This window comes from Phaethon aethereus, assembly GCF_964289735.1.
Source record: "Phaethon aethereus genome assembly, chromosome: 1".
In the NCBI taxonomy this organism is placed as follows: Eukaryota; Metazoa; Chordata; class Aves; order Phaethontiformes; family Phaethontidae; genus Phaethon; species Phaethon aethereus.
The window spans coordinates 163,783,169-163,809,697 of NC_138575.1; the positions used below are offsets into that span (position 1 = coordinate 163,783,169).

At 45.6% G+C, this 26,529-nt stretch overlaps 1 protein-coding gene across 1 annotated transcript; it reads left to right on the plus strand.

Annotated features, from left to right (window-relative positions):
• Nucleotides 1-2,732: 2,732 nt before the first annotated feature.
• On the plus strand, nt 2,733-22,848 carry DCT (dopachrome tautomerase; the record flags this gene model as incomplete). The annotated part of the gene is made up of 8 exons (XM_082000438.1): nt 2,733-3,111; nt 13,678-13,977; nt 15,432-15,532; nt 16,590-16,756; nt 18,387-18,566; nt 18,674-18,809; nt 20,273-20,474; nt 22,667-22,848. The coding sequence occupies exons 1-8, from the start codon at nt 2,811-2,813 to the stop codon at nt 22,846-22,848; spliced, it is 1,569 nt and encodes a 522-aa protein (XP_081856564.1). The 5' UTR covers nt 2,733-2,810.
• Between the last annotated feature and the right edge of the window lie 3,681 nt (nt 22,849-26,529).

A 26,529-nucleotide genomic window follows, 5' to 3' on the forward strand; every position in this document is an offset into this window, starting at 1 on the left:
TCTAACTTTGCTGAAAATGACACACTTCTCCTTCCTTACTGTGCTATATTAGAAGCACTTTTCCTTGCCTTACCTTGCCTTGCCTGCCTCAGTACCTTGCCTTTCTCTGGGCTTACTCTTTCTGTCTCATATAGGCTCTCAAGTGGCAGTAGGTGGGTGTCTGAACTGGGCTGTCTTTGATTATAATCACAGAATCACAGAATCATTAAGGTTGGAAAAGATCATCAAGTCCAACCGTCAACCCAACATCACCATGCCCGCTAAACCATGTCCTGAAAGTGCCACATCCACGTGTTTTTTGAACACTTCCAGTGATGATGACTCTACCACCTCGCTGGGCAGCCTGTGCCAATGCTTGACCACTCTCTCAGTAAAGAAATTTTTCCTAATATCCAATCTAAACCTCCCCTGGTGCAACTTGAGGCCATTTCCTCTCGTCCTTTCACTAGTTAGTTGGGAGAAGAGACCAACACCCACCTCACCACAACCCCCTTTCAGGTAGTTGTAGAGAGCGATGAGGTCTCCCCTCAGCTTCCTCTTCTCCAGACTGAACAACCCCAGTTCCCTCAGCCGCTCCTCATAAGACTTGTGCTCCAGACCCCTCACCAGCTTCGTTGCCCTTCTCTGGACACGCTCAAGTACATCAACGTCCTTCTTGGAGTGAGGGGCCCAAAACTGAACACAGATTTCAAGATGTGGCGTCACCAGTGCCAAGTACAGGGGCACAATCACTTCCCTACTCTTGCTGGCCACACTATTTCTGATACAGGCCAGGACGCTGTTGGCCTTCTTGGCCACCTGGGCACACTGCTGGCTCATGTTTAGCCGTCTGTCAACCAGCACCCCCAGGTCCCTTTCTGCTGGGCAGCTCTCCAGCCACTCTTCCTCAAGTGGTTGCATAGACATATACTTTACGTATGGACAGCTCAGTTCAGGGGTTTAGTCAGGTAGCGGAATCCTATCCATATTTCTGATGGGTTTTTTTGGTGATGCTGATAAATGTGTGTTCACTTTAACTGGTCTCAGATGGTATGTTGGTAATTTTGGTTCAAGACATTGTCTAACCTAGATTCAAGGACTGATCTTTCCCACACCAGAGAGGTGCGGTCAGGTGCTGAAGAGTATAGAGGTGCGTTGTTCAGAGTGTTTTTGAGTTAGTACCTCCATTTATAACTCCTGAGCTTTTTCAACATACTTTTCCAGCAACTAGTCTTACTTTCTGTCTTTGTCATATCTTGTGTTGAGAGCAACAGGCAAAAGCCAGTTCCAGATAAATTGAATCCTAAGGGAGGTGAGTTGAAACCCATTTTAGACTACGTGGTATGGCTAATTGGCTTTGTACTTCCAAAAATGAAGTACAATTGTATTTTGGTTTGTCTGGCAAGCAATACTTTTTTTTAATAAACATTGGAGAACCTGAAAGTGCTGATGATAGTGTCTGCAGGGTCAATGAACTCCTTAGCAGCATGATGGTGATAAGTTCGCTGCATAGATAATAGAATTCTTGTGCCAGAATGGTGTGGTTGAACATCCATGGAAATATTGAATAGTACAGACACAATCGCAGCTGTTTTCATTATGCATACTAGCAAATACGTCTAAACAATTTTAGTGAGGAGGGGGTTGGTAGAGAAAGCTTTCAGGGAAGCAGAGGGAGTTGCCAGTTTTTCTTCAGTAGTGTGGAGCTGAACTAATAGCTATTGCTTCAGACTCCTCTCATGACTTACCACTACTTTATTTTGATTTATTAATTTTATTCCTCTAGCACATAAGAGGTGCATTGTGGGCAAGAACTGCTGCATGCTAGCAGCTTTTAAAAGTAATTTTTGTTAATGTCCTGAACAAAACCACTTGTCTGCATGTCTGGTGTGTGTATTGATCTTAGAGACTGTCTCCTGCCAGGTGGGTAATAAATGCTCAGCTGTGACAGTTCTGAAAGTCTAGCAGCCAGACCAGCCCCAAAACAACATCTGGTGTAATGATGGGGGAAGGATTAGAGAGCAAACAAAGACCACTCACCCTTTAAAAACAATTAAATAATTTATTTTGCATGCGAAAAGGCTATTAAGGGAAGCCTTCTCCGCTTGCCACTCAGATATTTAGAGTACAAGCACTGGAGCTCCACAGTCAGCAAGTGGAGTCTCCATCCCAAGCTGTTACTACGAGTTTTATTAATTTTCGTTAATGATGCACCTATATCCTCTGCACTTCCAGTCCATTTTCTACTGCTGCTGCTTTAGTAGAAAGTATTATCTTGCAGTGAATGAACTGAAAAGAGAAGGCGTTTCCTCTTCTATTTATCATCTGCTTACAGGGTTTTGATTAAAAGAATAAACCTGTTTCTCCAGCCACCTCAGCTTAAACAAGACCATCAATTTCTCAAAGCTCAGGAAAGACCTGGAGAAATAAATCTGAGGCGTTCACTCTCCTGACAAGCTGCCAGAGCCTGCAGAACTTGCTCTCATGCTGGCATCTTTTCTGCCCTTGATGTCATGTGCAAAACACGAGGATTTGTGCCGTGCTAATCCCTCTAATGAGGGCTTCTCCCAACCTCTATATAAACCCTGCTCAAAGCCGTGGCCGCTGGGCAGGCACTGCAGAGCCCAAGTGCCCATCTTTTGAACCGCATTCAAGGCAATTAGAGACCAGGATTAAAGAAACACCCAACATCAGCATCCTCAGCAGCGAGAGGGATTATCCCAGTCGGCTGGGGCATAGAGCCTCAGCGAGGCCAGGGTGTCCCAGGGTGGAGATCTCCCTGCTCCGCTCGCTCAGGTCTGGCGGAGAGGCAGAGCCTGCACCCAGCTGTAATGGGCGCCCTGAGGTGGCTCTTCTGGGCTGGGCTGGGCTACCTGAGCTGCTGCCGTCCCCACCGGGTGCAGGCGCAGTTCCCCCGTGCCTGCATGACGGTGGACGCCCTTCGCTTGAAGCGTTGCTGCCCGGCCTTGGGGACAGAGCCAGACAATGTCTGTGGGTCCCTGCAGGGCAGGGGACGGTGTCAGGGGGTGCAGGCAGACACTCAGCCCTGGAGTGGCCCCTACACCCTTCGAAATGTGGATGACCGGGAGCGGTGGCCCCTCAAGTTCTTCAACCAGAGCTGTCGGTGCACAGGTGAGAGAGGTGCTGGGGTGAAGGGGTGGGGATGGATGGGTCTGCTAATCTTGCTCCGAAGACCGGAAACATCCCTGATGGCATAAGGCATCAAGAAGGCTTCAGATATTATCAGTTTCCTAAAAATACTACCATGTTCATGATGCTGTCAGCACTTTTTCAGAGCAGTAGTTGAAAACGCGTTTTCTTTCATGCAGACTTTTGGGTTTTCCTCTTTGCCCCTAGAGTTGTCTCTGTAGCCACCCATGACCTTTCTCCACAGGGTTTTGGGCTTTTCAGTGCTGTGTTCAAACCTCTGTCACTGCTAATCATGGCGCAGTGAACCTGGGTCAGTTGACATTGATCAGAGGTTTATTCCTCTTGGAGTAGTACGTTGCAGCATGGTATGCCCCTGCGCGCCGAAAGTGTGTGGATTTCTGGCTGGGGTGTTTCCCAGGGTTGTTAACTGAGTCTATATCTCACTTTGATCTGAAACGGGTCTGTACAACCACGAGAGAGGCCTTCCTGTCCTTTTCCGCCGCATCTCCAGCCACCCCTTTCCACCGTGACTTTACGTGGGCCTCTGTGTTCACATGCTGGAGGCGAAACGGATCAGGGAGGACATGTTCTTGAAGGCAAACCTGGCCAAAAGGATCAGTTCACTAGTCCTGGCAGGAGGGAGGGAGTAGGAGGATGAGGACGGGGCAGGATAAGGCGACAGGACCCTTTTTCAGCAGCAGCCCTGGTTGAAGGAGGGTTAAAATGAGCAGGACCCGCAGCCTCAGCCCAGGCTGCTCTGCAGAGCTGGCAGGAGATGGTACCAGCAGTCAGGCAGAAGGCACATCTCTAGCACCAAAGTCACCTACTAAGCAGATTTCAAATGCAGCCTGGGATTTCTTGTTGGAAACATAAAGTGCTTTGAATTTTCTCACATGGGAAGAATAGCCTGCTTTCCTTCAATCCGATTCTTAGAACTAGCTGAACTGTCTTGTTTTTAAATGATACCTTGGCTCTCACTATCAAAAAAGCCCAGATCAACCTGAAAAAGCAGCATTGCAGAAAATTTCAGCCCACCAGGTTAAGTGTTGCGGCGCTGTTATCAACTGAAAACAGAGAGGTGGTGGCAGATGTCTTAAGTGGATAGATGGTGTTCCTGAAGCTCCTCAAAATAACAGCAACAGACTTCAGAGTATAACTTTTTATCTCTGACTAGATTTCAAATTGCTTGTGTGGAAGTACTTTTCCAGGCACTTTACAAAAAAAATTGGATGTAGGTTTTTTTCGTTTTAAAGATTCTTATATACCTCCGAAGCTGAAGTCAGGTATCACATATAGGCACAGACCCCGAGTCAGAAGAGCACTGAAGCACATGGGCATACACCAATATTTACGCAGTCTAAGTAATTAGGGAATCAAAACCTAGGAGTAAATTGAAGAGCAGCATAGGCAGACATGGTCTGCATAGGCAGACATTAATTTGCTTGTCCAAGCAGAGGTAAGCACTGGTATTTGATGTTTGGTTTCCTGGGCTCTACTCTGCTATGGTCAGCTTGATGCTGGATGCAAAGGTGTTTCTAAGAGAACGCTAAGAAGTTCATAACTGCGTGGGATTTGAATTAGATCTGATGCTTTTACAATGCTGGTGATCGTGTGTCTGTGCCTATTAGTATTTTCTTGTATTTTTTTTAACTCTGTTTTATGCACTGGTTGGCTGTCTGCACACCAGAGTTTTAAGTGGTGTGATGTGTGGTCTTTATTAGGCATCTAGGGCTATGTATGGTACCTATGGTAGGTAACATAAATTAAATATGTTCATTCAAAGGGACATGGAACAGTGCACATCTCTACTATTAAGGTATCTTATTTTCCAAATGAATGTTATATGCAAACTCCCTATTTGAAATGGTTCCTGGCTGGTGCAAACTCCAACCCATGCTGAGGCTCTTTCGAGCATTTTAACAATAGAAGCGGTCACGGTCCAATGCCATCTTTGGCACTGTTTAATTTGTAGTTTTGATGTGGTATAAGCGACAAGCTATGGGAACTCAAACTGCCATATAGCTTATTATATCTGTTTAGACAGTGCCATTTAGACATGTCACATAGCTGATGGCTGTATGCTGGGAAACCTGGAGAAGCTGTGTGGAACAGGGGCCAGGATTTTCCTAAGGGGGGATTCTGGAGTTCTCACAATAAATTAATCCTTTTGAGCTTTCTGCTAAAAACTTAACAGCTGAGGATAAAAGGAACTCTGCAAATTTGGCCATTTGTGGTAGCTGTTCACTGAGGAAAAATGTCTTAAAATCATATCCATCTAGGTCTGGGTGCTGAATATTTTTGGAAAAAAAAAAAAAAAAAACCCCGAAAAAAAGAAAACAAAGAAGAAAATCCCAAACACAAACAAATACTGATGAGTGGTTGATTGTGGGGCCAGATTATTTTTATACTTTTTCTCAAATTGATGTAAATTTTCTAAGGAAAATTAAAAAAACCCACATTTCCACTTCCAGACTTTAGCAGATAATATACATTAGTCTTTCTTTTACTGGAGACAAATATAACGGAATAAAATTAGTATAACAGAAAGATCCAGCTTTACTTCCCACTTTTTGTATGAAGTGTCAAGTCAAAAAGACAATTGTAAGTCTATTGTCAGGATGCTGCTTGTGGCATGTTTCACTCAACATGTTGGTGGCAGCAACAATAGAATCTCCAGAAAAAAACCATGTGGTTATGGTATGAATGAAGCTGGGAGGTAGCAAGGAGTTTTTAGTTCCTGTCTAATTTCAGTTTTGAACCCATTGTATGTGTTCTAAAATTGATTTGGGTGCACCAAATATTGATTCAATTTATATAAATTCTTAAACTGAAATGACCTGATGACAGTTCCTGACAACATGCAGTACTGTGTGAAGGGGAATACGGTAATTTGTTTTTTAATAAGGTGTAGGTGTTGAATTACACAAAATGTTGGATGCACTAGTCTCACTCTGAAAATTGACACTTGTAGCTAACTACACAACAAAGCAGTATTTCAGTGGGGTAGTTAAATTTAGTTTAGAAGAATACTGTTTTAGAAGACTGATGAACTAAATGCTATTTTGAGTTCTAAAGGATAAAATTCTACTAATGGGATACAGATCTGGTATAGCATTTTAAAAACTTAGTACAGAAGATTATTGTGAAAAACCACTGCAGTCAGTCATGTGGTTGCTAGTACAGATTGTGACAGTGATTAAACAATGACATGGTTTGAGTTCACTGAGGAGTTAAACATAATTTTTTTCCTGCCATTTTCTAAGGTTGACATGTGGACATGTGATGAACATTACTTTTTTTTTAATAGGATTTTTTTGAGAAAAAATATTTAAATCTTCTCACATTCCTGTGCAATATATAGTCACGCGGCGGACAGAAGGTTTAAATTCTGTTGTTTAGCTGTAAGCAAATTGCCAGCTAAGCCATGTAGCTGATATGATGGCCCTCCCACTAAGTAAAAATGAGCTATTGAATTAGTTATAAAATACACTTAATTTACTTATTGTAGGGTAATGCAGCTGTAGGATAATGCTAAATTATAACCATACCTTGATGACTCTGTTAGAGTCTGTGTTAGGTACAGATCTTCCATATCCTACAGCCTAGCAGTATGTCCAAATGAAGAGCTAGAAAAGACAGGAGAACTAACCATTTGTCTCACACCGTAGCAATCCTAATCCTACCCTTGGGATACTACAGTATGCTGGTGTTGCAAATCTAATATAGCTCCTGTTTTAATGCAATCGCTAAAGAAGTCTGAAAAGGAGTCCTTTCTCCCCATCTGATAAATGATGTGTATTAAGCTGGTCTTTGTGGAAGGAAAAGGCTTGACAGCTGCTCAGCTTTCATCTTGGTACAATAAAAGGCAGAAGACGGTGAGTGTTGAATGGGTTCCTTTTTACTGAAGAAAAGACACTGAATTGATGGAGTTATTAATTTGTCTTATGCTCAGTGTCTGAAGGCCAACCACATGCTATGACTGCTCAGAGGTAGAAAAATCCCTGTGAGCTCAGGCAATCACTAGTGTTGAGAAGCAGCTACAGTGGTATTTGATAGCTGGATAGGATACACCAGTGATGTGTATTAACACATACTAAGTGTCGTGTCATAAGAAGTGTCTTTTTCTGTGTCATGCCCATGGACTGACCCATTGGGAGAAGTAGCATGACCATAGTGCCTACAGAAACAGCCAGATTCACCCAACTTGACTGGGAAAGAGCACCATTAATGGTGGTGAGATTGGGCACAGAAGATGACAGCTTCCAAGGCATGTGATCCCATCTCCAGACAAAAGGGTTAGTGCCGAAGACACCCCAGATGATTTTTTTTTGCCAAGCAGCAGTACAGTGGTCATTCCTGAAAGCAGTGGAGCAATCAGGGAGCATCTGGACCCCATTTGTGACATGATCTCCTGTCTGTGTGTCAGATGACCTTCCACACTATATTCTCAAGGAACCACAAGAGGTGGGAATAACCTGATTTGTCCCTGGCATAGCCTCAGAGAGGTAATATACTGAGTTGCTGTGTGTTAGTCACTGAAGGCAAAACAATGCCAAGGCATGAATCCTTGCATATTCCTATGGTCCCTGTGTTCTAAAGGATCTTGAAAGGGTCTCACTGTCTTACTGAAAATGTCTACCATGTGCCATATCCTGATAATAGGGGATTACTTTTCCTGCTCCTAGAGCTGTACCATTGAAGTCCACCATCACCAGCGGAGCAGACATTGAAGTTGAGCTGTAAGAGACTGGGACATACATTTCACAGTGCTATTATGTGGGAAGTCCACAAGGCAGTAAATGAACTTACTGAAAACAGCAATGCATCATTTCCAGATCAGTGGCCTGGTAGAGTGTTTTAAAAACAAGTGCTGAAAAAGTGGTTTGGGTGGGACATAAAAAACCTGCAGTCATTCCTGTTTGCAATGTGGGAAATCCCACAGACCTCCATCAGCTTGTCATTTCAGCTGCGGCATAGCGACAGTCCTCTGATGCATGGAGTCTACTGAAAGAAAATGACAAAAAGCAACTTTCAAGTTCATAAAATGTTGTTGTCGTGTGCATTTCTGACAAAAGAACATTGCCAAACAGACCTGAGGATGTTACAAAAATGTTCAACACAATCAGCAGAAATACTGCAGTGTGTAATACCACTTTGCCTGGAAATTGGCTCCTCCTGTTTGCCAGTCTTTGCTTCACTGCAGGCCTCCTTCTTACTCAGTAAAAACTCATGTCCCATGGAAAAGTGTCTGGTGAAGTGGTGGAAAGAATGGACCCCTTGGGTTACTTCACAGATGAGGCGGTTAAGGGAGAAAATCCTGCACAGCATCACTTGGATATAATTAGCTCCTGCCCAAGGTAAACAGATGAGGAATCATTGGTCTGCCTGGCTCCAGATGCCATACAGCTGGAGAAAAGCTTTTTTCCCCCAAAGATGACTCACCATTTCAGGCTTTTGCAAATTTCTTTTCATAGCCTGAGGCGGCACATAGAATATACTTTAAATATGGATATTGTCTGATAAAAGGACCTCTGTCATCAAGAGCTGCGTAGATTCAAAGAGCTGTCACTGCGAGAGGAATAGGCACCATCAGAGCCTCAAAAAGTGACTGGGGGAGTCTTGTTCTAGTACCAAGACTAGACAGGACAAACCTGGTCCTGCACTAACTTTGGTTCTGCTAGTGCTATCTTTCAATGTGATGCTTATCCAACACTGTGAGTAGATGGGTCATTTGAATTACTGGAAGTGTGACCATCAGTCTCAAAAAAGGTTGTTGACGGATCTTTTTGTGGTTAATTCCTGCTTTGCCCTCCTTCTCTTAAAAAGGATTGAATTGTACCTTTGGGCGTGAGGGGACAACAGATGCTTTCCAGAAGTTCATGGTCCATGTACTGAAACTTGTGCAATATACATGGCCTAATTAGGCAATGTTGCAAGATATTACAGAATCACAGAATCACATAATCATTAAGGTTGGAAAAGACCTTTAAGATCATCAAGTCCAACCATCAACCCAACACCACCATGCCCACTAAACCATGTCCCCAAGTGCCACATCCACACGTTTTTTGAACACTTCCAGTGATGGTGACTCCACCACCTCCCTCAGCAGCCTGTGCCAATGCTTGACCACTCTCTCAGCAAAGAAATTTTTCCTCATATCCAGTCTAAACCTCCCCTGGTGCAACTTGAGAGCATTTCTTCTCATCCTATCGCTAGTTACTTGGGAGAAGAGACCAAGACCCACCTCACCACAACCCCCTTTCAGGTAGTCGTAGAGAGCGATAAGGTCTCCCCTCAGCCTCCTCTTCTCCAGACTCAACAGCCCCAATTCCCTCAGCCACTCCTCATAAGACTTGTGCTCCACATCCTTCACCAGCTTCGTTGCCCTTCTTTGGACACGCTCAAGCACCTCAACGTCCTTCTTGTAGTGAGGGGCCCAAAACTGAACACAGGATTCAAGGTGCGGCCTCACCAGTGCTGAGTACAGGGGCACGACCACTTCCCTACTCCTGCTGGCCACACTATTTCTGACACAGGCCAGGATGCTGTTGGCCGCCTTGGCCACCTGGGCACATTGCTGGCCCATGTTCAGCTGGCTGTCAACCAGCACCCCCAGGTCCTTTTCCGCCCGGCAGCTCTCCAGCCACTCCTCCCCAAGCCTGTAGCGTTGCATGGGGTTGTTGTGACCCAAGTGCAGGACCCGGCACTTGGCCTTGTTAAACCTCATACAGTTGACCTCAGCTCATCGCTCCAGCCTGTCCAGATTCCTCTGCAGAGTCCTCCTACCCTCCAGCAGATCAACACTCCCGCCCAACTTAGTGTCATCTGCAAACTTACTGAGGGAGCACTCGATCCCCTCATCCAGATCATTGATAAAGATATTGAACAAGACCAGCCCCAGAACCGAGCCCTGGGGAACACCACTTGTGACGGGCTGCCAACTGGATTTACCTCCATTCACCTTGACTCTCTGGGCTCGGCTGTCCAGCCAGTTCTTTACCCAGCAAAGAGTACACCTGTCTAAGCCACGAGCCACCAGGTTCTGCAGGAGAATGCTGTGGGAGGCACTGTCAAAGGCTTTACTAAAGTCCAGGTAGACAATCTACAGCCTTTCCCTGATCCACTAGGCAGGTCACCTGGTCATAGAAGGAGATCAGGTTGGTCAAGCAGGACCTGCGTTTCATGAACCCACGCTGGCTGGGCTTGATCCCTTGGTTGTCCTGCACATGCCCTGTGAGCGCCCTCAAGATGAACCGCTCCATAATCATCCCCAGTACCAAGGTCAGGCTGACAGGCCTGTAGTTCCCGGGATCCTCTCTCCATCCCTTCTTGTAATTGGGTGTCACACTGGCAAACCTCTAGTTGTCTGGGACCTCCCCTGTTAACCAGGACTGCTGATAAATGATGGAGAGTGGCTTGGCAAGCTCCTCTGCCAGCTCCCTCGGTGGTCTTGGGTGGATCCCATCAGGCCCCACAGACTTGTGCGTGTCCAGGTGGCTTAGCAGGTCCTTAACTGTTTCCTGCTGGATTACGAGGAGTTTATTCTGCTCTCCATCCCTGTCTTCCAGCTCAGGGGGCTGAATACCCTGTGGATACCTGGTCTGGCTATTAAAGACTGAGACAAAGAAGGCATTAAGTACCTCAGCCTCGTCCTCATCCTTGGTGACAATGTTCCCCTCTGTGTCCAGTAAGGGATGGAGATTCTCCTTGCCTCTCTTTTTGTTGTTAATATATTTGTAAAAACATTTTTTGTTATCCTTTATGACTGTGGCCAGATTGAGCTCTGGCTGGGCTTTTGCCTTTCTAATGTTCTCTCTGTATGACCTAACGAGATCCTTGTATTCTTCTTGAGCTGCCTGCCCCTTCTTCCAGAGTTGATAAACTCTCCTCTTTTCCCTGAGTCCCAGCAAAATCTCCCTGTTCCGCCAGGCCGGCCGTCTTCCCTGCCAGCTTGTCTTACGGCACATGGGGACTGCCTGCTCCTGTGCCCTTAATATTTCCTTCTTGAAATTCCTGATATTTGTCATCTGGTCCGTACAGGATGGAGTATGTGATGGGCCCTAATAGCTAGCCTGAGCTGTCAAGAATGAGCAAATATACAGATAGTGGAGTACATGAAATTCACAACAGCAGTCGTGCTCTGCTGATGGGACTCTCAGGATATTGTGATAAAAGCAGTGTTTTGATTCCATGTTGCTTTCCCTCCCTCTCCTGCTTTTGGCTGGGATGGATTTGTTTTTTCTTCCCAGTAGCTGGTGTAGTGCTGTGCTTTGGAGTTGGTATGAGAAAGATATTTGTAACACACTGATGTTTTAGTTGTGGCTGAGTAGCTGCAGTGCTTATACTAAGTCAAGGACTTTTCAGCTCCCCATGCTCTGCCAGTGGGGAGGTGCACAAGAAGCTGGGAGGGGGCACGGCCAGGAGAGCTGACCCAGACTGGCCACAGGGATATTCCCTACCATATAATGTCGTGCCCAGTACATAAACTGGAGTTTGCTGGGGGCAGGAATTGCTGCTCCGGGACGGACTATTGATCACCGGGTGGTGAGAAATTGCTGTATTGGGCATCACTTGTTCTTGTACATTCCTTTGTCAGTGTTATTATTATTGTTGTTGTTGTTGTTTCTTTCTCTCTTGCTGCCCTATTAAACTGTTTTTATCTCAACCCACAAGTTTTTCCTAATTCTCTCCCCCGTCCCACTGGGGGCGGGGAGGGGAATGAGTGAGCGGCTGCGTGGTGCTTAATTGCTGGCTGGGGCTAAATCACGACACCCTCTGTCTTAATCTCTGCCTCATTGTAATAACACATCCTTGGAATCTTCTTTCTCTCATAAAACTACAAACTACTTGCTTTTTCTGGCAAAGTCTTCATCCTCCTAAACCAATGCAGACCCCTGGCTTTGGGTGCCTTCTGTCCCAGCTGGAACATGGCAGCTGAGCCCAGCTACTCCTATCTGCATCAGGATGAAACGTAAGCCATACATCTGGAAACTATTCTCATGGTATGCCATTGGGCTGTGCACATCCAAAACCTAGCTGAAGTCTCACCTTTGTGGTCTCTAACCCTAGCACTGGTCCTAAGCTAGTGTATAAACCTATAGATCTCAGAGCCTCCAAAACAACCATAAGCTCTCCAAACCTACAGTTAAGAGTCCTCATGTCCTCTTGATAGGTCTCACAGGAGTCTGTCACAAATGTTTAGAACTCAGCAGCCCTTATCCTAGAGCTAGCCATAAGCTACAAAGCCTTCTTGGTAACAGCTCTTGTAACCTTGGGAGTCTTTGAAATTGGTCATAAGCCCTGTAGCCCCTGACAATCTGAAATCTTACTTTAGTGTTAACTGTTGTTCTGCTCATAGACTCAACCCAAGAGCCTAGGGATGTCTGCCCATCCAGGAGGACTTCATAAGCAACTTCCCCATCTCCATGTTAGCCTGAAGCCTGTCCTGGGTCTAGCAGTGCCAATATGTGTGGGGAGCAATGAGATTTTGTGTCATTTTGGAAGATGATTGGCCTGGTTGTTGTGCAGTGAGTGCGTATGTGGGGCTGGAGGGAGAGTGGGCTTAGGGAGTCTCAGTGCAGATTTTGGAGAACTGAGGGGAGAACCCAGAGGAGCCCTGGATGCCCCTCCACTCCCTCCTTCCCCCGGCAGCAGTGCCCACTGCCCTACTCCACACTATGCCAGCAGCCTGCCTGCGTGCGGGCAGGAGGAAGATGTCCGCCGCAGGAGTGGGTCTTCCCCGTCTTCCCCGGCAAAGGCAAAACCAGCTGCAGCAGGGCCTTTGTGCTGCTTCTGGCCGTCTGCCACAGTGGGCGAGAAGCCGCGTTAAAGCAAGCTCTGCCTTCCTGGGCTCTGCTTGCCACATTAGAGGGTCTGAGCTAACAGCCTAGAGTGGGCCCCGTTACTTGCCTTAGGAGTTAATCCAGCGGGGAGCAATGGCACTGCAGCGTTTCTCAGGCTCTTACGGCAGCACCATTTAATAATGCTTAAAGTGCGACCGGCAGCACCCTTGGTGCTTTTCCTGGGTCGGGCTGGGTCCTTGATACACTGTTAACAGAGGTTAGTTTTTCCTAGGTTTTGTCCTTAAGAGAACTGTTTTGTTTAGGGATTTTTTTCTGTGCTTAAGGATTCACGTGAGCTGCCCCTTTTTGGGTTTGATCCTGGAAGTCTGGGAGTACTTGGGAGCCAGCTGAGCAAAACACTTCATCATGTGCTTAGTCTGAAGTGCTCAGCCCTCTGTTCGCTCAGACTCCTCACGTGCCCCAGGGCTTTGGGGAGCTCTTAGCACCTTGAGGCCCATCAAGCCCCTGACCCAGCGCTTCACCTCCCCAACCGGCTGAGTGTGATTCTTGGCCCTGTCATGGCGCTGGGAAGCCAGCCATCCTTCTGGTTAGGCAATTGGCAAAGCTGCCAGTCTTCTCAGCTGCTGTCCCTTCCAGGAACTGGCGTCTCGGGGGAAAAAGAGTGCTCATTCTTAATTCTGCATTTCACTGTTAGTTTTCCCTGATTCATAGTGTCATGACTGCTTTTGCCCTCTTGATTCAGGAAACTTTGCTGGCTATAACTGTGGTGACTGCAAGTTTGGCTGGACTGGCCCCGACTGCAATGTGAGGAAGCCACCAGTTGTCAGGAAGGACGTCCACTCCCTGACGGCAGAGGAGAGAGAGCAGTTCCTTGATGCTCTAGACCGTGCGAAGACAACCGTTCACCCAGACTATGTAATTGCAACTCAGCACTGGATAAGTCTGCTTGGTCCCACTGGAGAGGAGCCGCAAATTGCCAACTGTAGTATTTATAACTACTTTGTTTGGCTTCATTACTACTCTGTCAGAGACACGCTATTAGGTTAGTGCTTTTCTTATCTAAGGGGCTCTGCAGGTAAAGGAAAGGGTGAAAAGTACCATTGCTGAACAAAGGTAAGTATGCTTAACGCAGCTGCGCTTCCTCATTGAGCAATGAGTCCCAGCAGGAGCAGATCTGTGGAGTGAAACAGTGGGTGCTGAGGAGCCTGTGGCCACCCGCAGCTGAGGGAGGTGTGCTTCAGACCTGCTGCCATCTGGTCCCCCCACCCCATCGCAGCTGCAGCACACCCGCTGCGCTCCTGGTGCGTCCTCTGCCAGGGAGGCTTTTCACGGGCTCCACTGTTGGGTGAACTGAAGTGTGGTCGGGCAGTGACTGACTTCAAAAAGACCTTCCTAGTCCACAGGGCAAGGTAGATGCAGTTGCAGTGGGAAAGGGGCTCTGCAGTGGTGAAGGCACTGGGGACCAGAGTGTTACTGCTTTCTGTGGCCTTCAGCAAGTCACTAAGCATGGGATTTGCCTGACTAACCACAGCCAGCTTTTAAAGCAAGCCACGTTAGAGGTTTGGGTATCTAAACCCATGCTTTCTCCGAAATCAGGATTCCTAGTCCTCATTGCTCTTTATGTTTAGACATAAATAACTATGCCAGCCCCATTTTGCAAAGCCCAGCTCTTGCAAGAGGAGGCAACAGTATGGCTTTTCTACCTAGCAGTCCTACATGCAAGCTGAACAGCCCATATCTAACCTCCATGCTAGAGGATATCTGCTACCCTGCAGTGGGTTTTCCTCAGTGTACCCTTCTGACATGGTTCCATTTTGCAGAACTGAAGGAAGCAGTCCCTGGCCTAGCAAGAGCAAAAGTCCCTCAGGGGACAGGACAGTCAAATGGAAAGGGAAAGAGGCAACTTCTAGTGCTGCTGCAGTGATAAATAAATTCATATGTGGGTTGAAGCTTGCTGCAGTGATAAACAAATCCATATGTAGTTTGAAGCCTCTAGCCTTTGAGAGTCTTAGTTCTCGTGTAATAACGAGCACAATACAAGAAATAACAAGCACAATTTGAAGAAAATTGGCAAAGGATGTTGAATTACTGCTGGCAGGTTATGGAAAATGCTGAGGTTCTTTTGATAGGCACATGGTGTAAGTCCTGTGGCTGAGCAAGAGAATGAGATAATGTGGTACATATTAGCAAGGAGCTAAGATTTTAGGCAATAAGGTTACTTCTTAAAACCAAAATCCACTGAAGTGATAAGAAATCTTCACAATATCCAGCTTTTGGGTCAATGTGAAGTTTTGAGAATCACTGAAGTGAATATCCACAGAAGAGTTTGTTTCACTTGTCCCATGTAAGTGTTGTAGCTTCTGATGTGTGCGCTCTTTCCAAAGGTGCAGAGCTGCAGGTTTTTCTTTAACTCCACTCCAGGCAATAGAAGAAGGTGGTGTCTTTCTCTTGAGCCTCATTTGTTGCCTAAGTGCTTATTTTATCTTCCCTTTGCAGGACCTGGCCGCCCCTTCACAGGTATCGATTTCTCCCATCAAGGACCTGCCTTTGTTACTTGGCATAGGTACCATTTGCTGTTGCTGGAGAGAGAGCTGCAGGTTAGCTGAACAGCCTTCCCCTTTCCTCATGCCGCTTCTCTCTTTTGCTATGTGACTTTGTCGAGTCAGCCAAGGGTAAGCTATTTCCTACGACAGATTCTTACCCAAACTCCCAGGAGTGTTTGCTCATTGATCCTTTTTTGTTTAAAGTGAAATTAGTGCTTTCAAGATACCGAGGACTGAACAGTTTCTCACTGTGAACAACGATGTGAAGGTTATCATGGAGATTTTTTTCTTCATCTCCACAAGAGGACAGAAGGTGTGAATTAACAGTATTTATTAATAAAATCAAAGCTGCACCTACACCTAAAACTTGGTAACAGATACTGTATGCTAATATTGAAGATACCCTCCTAAAGAAAGCACCTCTAAATATTACCCCCTTTAAATGTGCCATGCTATACATTTAATACATGTATATATTTAGCAATACATCTTTTAAAGAAATATATGTTAACATGCCCGACAGTCAGTTGCCAAAGCATTGACTCATTTCTATTTGCATTACTTCTACACTGGCAATGTTACCGTATTTCAGCCTTGCAGATCTGTAATGAAAATTGTTGGTATCAAAATAGCTGCAGGATCTTGCTTGCGTGAAATCGTATCTAACAAGCAAGCACAAGCAAATGCACTGTATTCCTCTATTAATACAAGTTCAGATTCTTCCCCAGGGCTAGCCTTTCTGGAGCGAAAGCAAACCACGTGCACAATTTTACCCATTCCCCACTTACTTCATTCAGAAAGCCTCTTAGTTCCTCCAGGCTCAATTCATCTCTGCTCCTGCCTGGTCTCTGTGTTGGCAGAAAGGTAACATGGCCAAAAGAAGTGCAGGCCAACAGTAGAGTTACTAGTGACGGATCTTTGCTAGGACTGACTTAACGCCCCGATCTTTTGAAAGGAGTTGGAGCAGCTCTGTGAAGTGTGTGTAGTTGAAACGCGGAATGAAAGAGCAGAATATCCAGTGAAATACCCAGTGAAACAACTTGGCAGGAATCCCTTTCTTTCTCTTTCCTTTGAAGGCGATTCCCTGCTAACATGTTTCTGTCCATTGCAGCGACTGATGGGCAACGACTCCTTCGCGCTGCCCTACTGGAACTTCGCCACGGGTAGAAACGAGTGTGACATCTGCACGGACCAGCTCTTCGGAGCGTCGCGGCTGGATGACCCGGGGCTGATCAGCCTGAGCTCCAGGTTCTCCCGGTGGCAAGTAGTTTGTAACAGGTACGAGAATATCTAGGGCAAGCTTGCATATCGCCCAAACCTTGCTGTCGTTCACTATTGACAGCGCCGTGTAAGTGAGCGGCAGGAAAAGAGCCAAAATGTCTTTTTTAAAATGGGGACTCGCAGTCGATTTGTGCGTAGATGGTGCTGTGTAAACTTTCCCCCCTGGTATTATGGAAGCGTATTTTTAAAAGATGATTCTTTTGGTACAGGTTTTTAGTCAATTCAGCCAATTTGAGGCTGCGAAATGCCTGAAGAGTTTGCACGTTGGCAAGTATCTTTTTAAAGGAGAAATGCCTGTGTGTCACTTCTCTGTAACACACCCAACTGATTTTGGCAGCAGAATCAGAAAACTGTTTTGGCATATGGGAAGCTAGAGGTAGGCTGAAAAATCTGTTCCCTTGTATTGAGTGAGATCTTAACCCTGATGTATTTGGTGCAGTTTGAGGACTGACTTCAAAGCGGCTGAGATTTCACATGGAAATCAGCACGGAGACAACCCCGTGCTTGCTGCCTGCTCTCCGTAGGCACATACTGATTTGGGTGAGGGCAGGGCTTTGCCGTACAGGGTTGGGGTGCTATGACATAAGATGCTGCTGGTTAAAATACTCATAAAACCTTCTCCTCTCAGCTCTGGGACAGCGTGCAGTCAGTCAGACGGAGGTACCGAGAGCTCAGGGCTTTTCAAAAGAGTCTCTTTCTCTGGGTACCTAAAGGACTACTTGAAATTCTAGCTTCAGGCACCGGTTGGTTTTAAATCTTGCCTCTACTTTTTCTACTTTTTCTCTAAGATAAATAGCGGTTTGTTTTTTATTGAAAACTGAAGTGATTCAACTTTTGCCTTGCCAAGGTCAAACAGAAAAGGGCTTTTGTTTACTTCAGGAGTTTCTGAAAAAGCTGTTTCATTTTATACTGAACAGCACAGACTTTTTTCACAAGTGTTACACTGGTTTTCTCCTCCTCCTTCCCTCTTTCTCTCCCTGATATAAAGGACTTGCTCCCCATTAGCTAGCGGGCAACCCCTGCAACAGCGGAGTGTTCTCCAGAGCCTGAAAAAGAGGATGCAATGCACTGCAGTTGCTTTTCCTCTAAAGGGAATGGAAAGCGAAATCCTGTTTACCGTCATTCCTTGTGTTTTCTTAGCTGACCCTCCACTGGGACTTTCCTGTTCTTTTTCCTCTTTGTTAAGAGTTAATAAACTAGTCTTTACTCAGGACTGAAAGTTTTTCAAATCAAAATTCAAAAGACTCTTTTAGATCATCTGGCAAGAGTTGTTCTTCCGAAGCCCTCGGCAGGGGAGTAGGTGTGAAGGGAGTTGTGCTCGCCTTTTCTAAAGTACCCTCTCTCTGTGGAGGATGAGCCCGGCGAGTTGTGGTCCAAATGACCGATGGTCCACGGAGGCCGCAGGACTGACACCATGACGGAAAGTCATGACATGGTGTCAGTCCTGCCATAAATTCAGCTCCCAGGCCATGGGAGGTGAACTGAGATGCCCCGGGAGGTGTCAGTCCCTAACCCCTGCTCCCTCACACGTGCAGCCGAGGCCCCTTTTACACTGGAGGGGAAAAAACCAACAAGCCAGGCGTCATCACTTTCTTCTACCCTGTGCTTCTTCCTGTTTCACGCTCAGCTTGGATGACTACAACCGCCTGGTCACGCTGTGCAATGGGAGTGATGAAGGGCCGCTGCGGCGGAGGCCGCCCGGGAGCTCCAGCGAGCAGCTGCCCACCATGGAGGACGTTGGGAGGTGCCTTTCCCTGCGGGAGTTCGACAGCCCCCCTTTTTTCCGCAATTCCAGTTTCAGCTTCAGGTTTGTCCTTCAGCTTCTCCGGAGCCGGCCGGGTCACGAGTTTTCTTTACGTGTGCGTTTTTGTGAGAAAAATATGGTTACTCGATGCTGCTTTTACCCATCCGCAGGAATGCGCTGGAGGGCTTCGATAAACCAGGTGGAGTCCTTAACTCGCCGATGCTGAGCCTTCACAATTTGGCTCACTCTTTCCTGAATGGGACCAACGTTCTCGCTCATGCAGCTGCCAACGATCCCATCTTTGTGGTATGCCTTTTTCTCCCAGACTGAGCAGCAGTGGCTGTGGCTCAAAGGCAGCTGTCTCACCAGAGATTTGTAGAACAGAAGCAAAGTGAATTCCCTAAAAATAAGTCCTTTAAATAGAAAAGGAGAAATCTTTTCTCTTTTCTTGAACACTGCCATGCCTGCATAATGGTCGAATAAAGAGGGAAGAAATCTCAGGCTGATATGAGAAATATAAATATTATGAGAAATATAAAATATAAAATAAGTTTTTAGGGAGAACAGCTGCTATTCCAAGTCATGTTGCCCTGAATCCTCTGATTAGGTCATATCTAAATTTAATGGCTTATGCCAGACAATTTTACAGCAACGACAAAAATTGAAAGTGGGGTTAGTTATTTTAGAGCAGTAGGCTAAGTAGTTTGTTTCTTTGCTTAAAACTTCACAGTCTAAAAGGAAGCACATCTAATATCAGGGTCTCTTGGGGAAGAGAAATAATGTGATTTCACTGGTGCATTGGTACCATGCTGCACTGCAATGAGCAGCACAAACAGCAATGTGCAAATGAAACAGTTAACTTTTTGCTTACACATCTTTCTCTCCTAATAAATTCATGTAAATTCTTTTTCTCTTTGCTAGATTAAACCACAGTGATTATATAGACAATTTCTAATAAAATTAATTTCTTTCTTACCTTTAGTTTAAGATTGCAATCTTTTGTTGGAGAAATTAGCCCAAATACCTATGTAGTGGTTCTCCAGCTTCTTTCCTTAATAATTCCTGAATTCCTACATTAATTCCTTTCTGAGACAATGAAATCTTCATTTCATTATGCTGTAATTTTATATGCAAGATTATTTTCTGTAAGATATTTTCTAATTTTTTTCCAGGGTGATAATTAAAAAAACATGAGTACACCAGAAGTGAATTTGTACTGACCCAGGCATTTGTAATAGTTGTCTCAACTCAACTTGGAAACAACTTTCCTGTATTAGTGCTTATATACCTATAAACTCACTGGGCAAGACCTGATCAAATTCATAGGTACCTGGAGCTGTGGAGCTGGTGGCACTCTCTAAGATGAGCATGAAGGAATCAAATTTCCCACAATTTTCCATACCTGTTCAGAGACGAGAGAGATTAAAATACATTTGAGCGGTACATTCACCTGAATGAGCTCAGTGGGCCCTCACCTGAGAGGAGGGACCTGCCCATTCAATGACAGCTGATATTAAACCGTCTGGAGAAAGAGATTGTTATGAACAAGCAGCAACAAGGACGTACACAGCAAAATGTCCCACGCAGGAGACCAATTTATTCCATTCTCATGAGCTTTCCTGGGTTCTCACTCTGTAAATCCCACCTAAATTAGATTACCCTCTTTTCTTTCTTTCAAAAGCTGCTGCCACTTTAGGTGAGAGTGTTTTAAATGTTGTTGAGTTCTGAAAGAGCTTAATAAATGGGTGTGCCCATGCCTGGGTTTGCAGGTCCTCCACTCCTTTACTGATGCCATCTTTGACGAGTGGATGAAGCGGTTTAGCCCCCCTGATGATGCCTGGCCTGAGGAGCTGGCCCCCATCGGTCACAACAGACTGTATAACATGGTCCCTTTCTTCCCTCCTGTGACCAACGACGAGCTCTTCCAAACGGCGGAGCAGCTCGGCTACACCTATGCCATTGACCTGCCAGGTATGTCTCAGAGGTGTGGAGGCTGTTCCAGGCCACGAGACGAGACAGTTCACATTTTCGATGACACAGGCACTTGGAAAATAAGGCACTTTTCACAAGACACGTGGGTCTATTCACCTGCTCGCTAGCAGTCACGTATCGTAGCACAACTCACCAGTTAAGCCATGGTCAACTACCAGTGTGCTCGTACTTTGTTTGCTCTGCTGCAAAACGGATCAACCTGCACTGCTCTGGCATTGGTGATGGTGGTCCTTGGGGGTTGAGGGGTCTTTGATTTTGGCTCCTGCTCCCAGCACTGTTTGTGCCTGTTACAGGATCCTTCAACCTGTCAGAGGTCAGGCACTCTGCCAGTGAGCTCGTCTGGCTAACGCTGGTCGTTAGAAAATACTTACTGTGCACAGGGCCCCGAATAATCCTGCTCCGTGAATCTCATTAGAGATGAACTCCATTAATCTTTGGATACCCTGTGTTTTGTGTTATAAAACCCCAATTTTAATGATTTTCTATGTCTGTAGGTGTGATATGCCTTAGGGTTTGTCTTTTCATTTGAAATTACCTTTGACACAAATCAGATAAAAAAAAAAATCAAAGTATTTATGCACAAAACGAAAAATTTGCAACAGGAGTTACAAATATTTGTAAAAGGCACAAGAATAAGAAATACATGAAAACCATGCTTCAGCTGCTTTACTGAAGATTAAATCTGAGCAGTTTCTTTCTCCACCTCGGTATTCCTTTGAGAGGCACTAGGTGCTTATCTAACCTATGTGGCCAGAAATTTCTTCTAAATGCTTACCACATATCTGTGGTTTTAATCTGTGGAGACTGTTTAAAGGTCTATAGACTGCAAAAGATTGAAACCCTTGTCCTCAGGCTGCATTCATGCAGGGGAGCCCTGACTTGGGGAGGCAGACTAGCTGCTTCTGCAGTGCTTTTCTGGGGGGTATCCCCAGAATTTACCTTGAAAATTTAAACTTCCTCTTTTATAGAGTTTAAGTTTTCCTCCCTCTGGACCACTGTCCCCTCTCCAGCTTTGGAAATGCTGCTGCCCCTTGGGTGTGAGGTACCCAGAGAGGAAAAAAGGCAGCTTGTGATTCTGCTGCTTCTCAACTCCTACCTAAGTTGTTAGCTCACTGCGAAGCAGCCCATCTACCTGCCTGCGTGGTCAGTGTTAAGACAGTGAAGTTTTTACATCCAAACCCTTCTCTTTTATCTAAATATATAAGCTGCTAATTTTACGTCATGTAACTGCATTAGAAATCAACATATGTAATACATTGCTGGCTCTTACTCGAGAGATGGTAAAGTGGTAAAAAATTAATTTTGGGACCTTGCTGAACTTGGGCATGATTGCCCTCAACTCTTTCGTTGGCAGAGACTGCAGGTTGGGGCACACAACTTTTAGTTGCTTTTATAGTCAGTGTAACATCTCCTTGAGTCATCTGGATTTAAGCCCATAAGTCTAAGTACATGCTAAATGACTTAAGCCCTTTTGAGCATTTTTTTTCTGAATATTTAGGCAAATGTAGCTGTTGCCATCTTGGTATATGTAGCACTTTTCAGAACTGGACAGCAGGCCATTTTTGCTTCTGAAAGCATAAATCAAAACACAAAGTTATTCAGCCAAGTGGAGCAGGGTTATTATAAGAATGGGCAACATTATCTTAGAAGACAGAAGTGGTTCCCCAGAAGTTGTTCAAAATCAGAGAATGTGATCTGGAGCTGCTTGGCAAAACCACACTAAGTAGTGTTTTCAGTTAAAAGTTTGACAATAGGCTCCTTTGTGGTCTGTAGGAAAATTTGAGGGTTTTCTGTTGACCAAAATAGCTTGGAAACAGCTGTGCTGAAATGTCATTATAGAAAGAATTGCTTAAATAATTCATAATTTTGGACAAATTAGATAAGAGAATGATCTTTTTGTCTTGTCACTGTTAATCTTTCCTGTTCTCAACACTTTAATTTTTATGAAAGGTTGAAGTTTAAATTCAGATTTCTCTGGCAGGAAACATCTCTGGCTCTGGTATGTGTGTTGGTTACACGGTGTATTACCAGCATCCCCTGTGGCCAGTGGGTCTCTAAGCTACACAAGTAATCATAATTACCAGGCTGTGGGATATTTTCCTTCTTCCATGTGATTTGAGAAATGAAGTTAAGGGCTGTCCTCACTTCAGACATTTCATATATATTTCCAGGTTCACTTGAAGAAACCCAAGCATGGGCTGTCATGGTTGGATCCACAATCGGAGGAGCACTTATAGCTCTGGCCACGCTTGTTCTGCTGCTTGTACTTTTCCAGCACCGAAGGCAGAGAAGAGGCTTTGAACCACTAATGAATGTGAGCTTCAGCCCCAAAAAGTACATGGAAGAGGCCTAGTGCTCTCGCTTTGTTTCTTTGCCTATTCTTGTAGGAAGTGACCTTGATTGCCTTATTGAGATCTTAGCTGAGAATTTATCACCCACTCCTTCAGCAGCTGACTACATTGCTCTCATTCAGGTTTTTCCGTTATCTTGTGAATTGTAATACATGAAGTCTCTGGGTACATATGTGAAAGGCTCAAGACAGGCCAGACTTTTCTCATTACCAAACATTATCTGGAATGTGTGACACTTGTAAGTCATCCTCTATAGATTTAGATCAAGACAGCTAAGAATCTAAATAGAAGAAAACCAACTTGAATAACCAAGATAATTTTTCACCTCAATGTATTTTTTATTTCATTTAGCAGCTTAGAGATGTGCTGAAAGTTATTAACTCTACATATATACTTGAATAACATTATTTTACAGTTATCAATAAATATTCTGAATAACATAGTCTTTTTTAAGGTTCAAAATGTTTCATGCTGTTTGTCGTGGTTTAGCCCCAGCCGGCAACTAAGCCCCACGCAGCCGCTTGCTCACTCCCCCACGGTGGGACGGGAGAGAGAATTGGAAGAGTAAAAGTGAGGAAACTCATGGTTTGAGATAAAGACAGTTTAATAAGTAAAGCAAAAGCCGCGCATGCCATTCACCAATGCATTCACCGCTCCCCACAGGTAGGCAGGTGTTCAGCCATCTCCAGGGAAGCAGGGCTCCATCACGCATAATGGTTTCTTGGGAAGACAGACACCATCACTCCGAACATCCCTCCACCCCTTCCTTCTTCTTCATCCCAGCTTTATATACCGCGCATGTTGTTATATGGTAGGGAATATCTCTTTAGCCAGCCTGGGCCAGTTGTCCTGGCTGTGTCCCCTCCCAGCTCCCCGTGCACCTTCAGCCTTCTTGCTAGCAGGCCAGCACGAGAAGCTGGACTGTCCTTGACTACTTAGCAACAACTCAAAACATGAGCTTGTTATCAACATTTTCTCATCCCAAATCCAAAACATCGCGTCACACTAGCTCCTGTGAAGAAAACTAACTCTACCCGGGCTGAAACTAGGACATTATTCACCCCTTATTCCATACTGTTTAGGTTATGCTTGGGTACCCCACTATCCAATACAACCTCATTAACCAACCACCCCCTTCCCATCCTTTAATATAATACACAGATTATCATCCACCTTAGTCCATAGACCTCCCTCCAAAATGTCTCTGAAATGTCCACAAACGTCCGTGAAATGTCCATTAACTTCATTTAGTCCATGACTTTGGGCTCCATCTCTTATGGTGGTCACTCAGGACAGGCAAGGTGAGATGTTGCGTGGAGTTACTGGGCACCAACACCAGCTCACTGCTGCACTTGCACTGCTTCTTGTAAGGCTTCTCCTCCATTCGTTCAGGTGGTTCCTGCTATAGTAGTTGCTACAACATGCAACTCAAATCATGGGTTACAACAATTTAAAGGTATTTCCATTACAATGTCCAGCCCTGGGCCCTTTGGACTGGACCATAGAGTTTAACATTGCAATGAACTCCTCCCCTTGCCCATGCTCCAGCTTGGACTTATCCACAGAGTGCAGTCCTTTCCATGAGCCACAGGGGTATATTGGCTGCACCATAGACTTATCCCCAGTTGCAGTCACTTCGAGGTGCACCTGCTCCAAAATGGCCGCCTCCTCCATGGGTCACAATACCTCCAGACATAAATCTGCTCCAGCGTGGCCTTACCCATAGTTCCAGTCCCTCCAGGAATGTACCTGCACTGTCAAGGGCTTCTCCATGGCCACACACGTTGAGGTGCTCCAGCATGACCTCATGCACAACCACTGACGCTTCAAGGTGCACCTGCTGCAGCATGGACTTATCCACAGCCACAGACGCTTCGAGATGTACCTTCTCCAGTGTGGACTTACCCGTGTGCCACAATCCCATCAGGGGTACACCTGCTGCGGCACAGACACAACCATGGCCACAGATGCTTCAAGATATACCTGCTCTGGCATGGGCTTACCTATGGCCACAGACACGTTGGAGTGTCCTGCTCCCGCGTGGACTCACCCACAGGTCACAGTCCCTTGGACGCGAGTTCACAGCGGAGCTCCAGCCTGTCCGGTACAGCGGCACAGAAACAGCAGCGATGCCCCGGCCATCTGCCAGCGCAGGCCCAAGGCCATTGCTTTATCAGAGTGTTCCCAGGCCCAGCAGGGCCAGACCATCAGCAGCGCAGCAGCACGGCAGCAGCGGCAGCAAAAAGCAGCCACTAACGAGCACCGGGCTCTAATATACATAAGGAAAGGAAACCCATGGCAAGCACAGGGGCCTGGCAGTCAATAGCTAAACAGCAATAACAGCTATAAATTCTATCTAGCACATTCCAATCAAACCTGTCATTATTTCAAACCCTTCGGGCCCCACGTTGGGCACCAAAAAGGACTGTTGTGGTTTAGCCCCAGCTGGCGACTAAGTCCCACGCAGCCGCTCGCTCACTCCCCCATGGTGGGACAGGGAGAGAATTGGAAGAATAAAAGTGAGGAAACTCATGGGTTGAGATAAAGGCAGTTTAATAGGGAAAGCAAAAGCCGCGCATGCAAGCAAAGCAAAACACCACTCCCCACAGGCAGGCAGGTGTTCAGCCATCTCCAGGGAAGCAGGACTCCATCACACGTAATGGTTTCTTGGGAAGACAGACACCATCACTCCAAATGTCCCTCCGCCCCCTCCTTCCTGTTCCCCCAGCTTTACATACTGAGCGTGTTGTTATATGGTATGGAATATCTCTTTGGCCAGCCTGGGTCAACTGTCCCGGCTGTGTCCCCTCCCAGCTCCCCGTGCACCCCCAGCCTTCTCGCTAGCAGGCCAGCACGAGAAGCTGGACTCTTCTTGACTACTTAGCAACAACCCAAAACATCAGCACGTTATCAACATTTTCTCATCCCAAATCCAAAACACAGCCTCACGCTAGCTTCTGTGCAGAAAATTAACTCTACCCGGGCTGAAACCAGCACACTGTTTGACAGAATACTATAGGCCCCCCCGGTTACAATTTATTTTAGAAGCATGATCAATTCCTTATGTTATTTCCGCTTAAGCTAATGTTAGCAGTAGGTAAACATCCAAAGTCAAATTCTCCTGAAATTTAAGAGCAGGAGTTCCCTGACAGCTAGATATACGCTTGTGTTTTACCTCTGTGTTAGGGACCTGTGACAGAAGTTGAAAATGGTGCTTTTCCTTCTCTATTTTGTCTCTGCTGCACTGTTTCATGAAGTGAGACCTAAATTTCCAAAGTCTGGGACCCAGGACTCAAGACTGAGATAGATCTCATTACCCAGGTCTGCAGGTAGAGTATCAGGTTTGGATGTGGCACTCCCTAGACCCCATGTTAAACATTCCTTTGTACATTTCCTTCATTTAGGCATAGATTTGGACCATATTTGGGTGCCTCTCCCATGTTATCTTGAAAGAGGGTTTTTACACAGCAAATGAAGCCCTGAACGGATCGTGTCAGATTTGGTACATAATATATTACATTAATGGAGTGCTCAGTTTTTGCATTTTGTAAGGTCCTGAGTCTTAGAAAAACTCTGCTTTTGTAGCCTTGAATAAAAAATAAAATGCTTTCTGATGTTTCTTCTAGGCCTGCTCAATACTAGCTGTGCGGACTAGAAAGAAGATCTCAGTAGGTCTTCACATA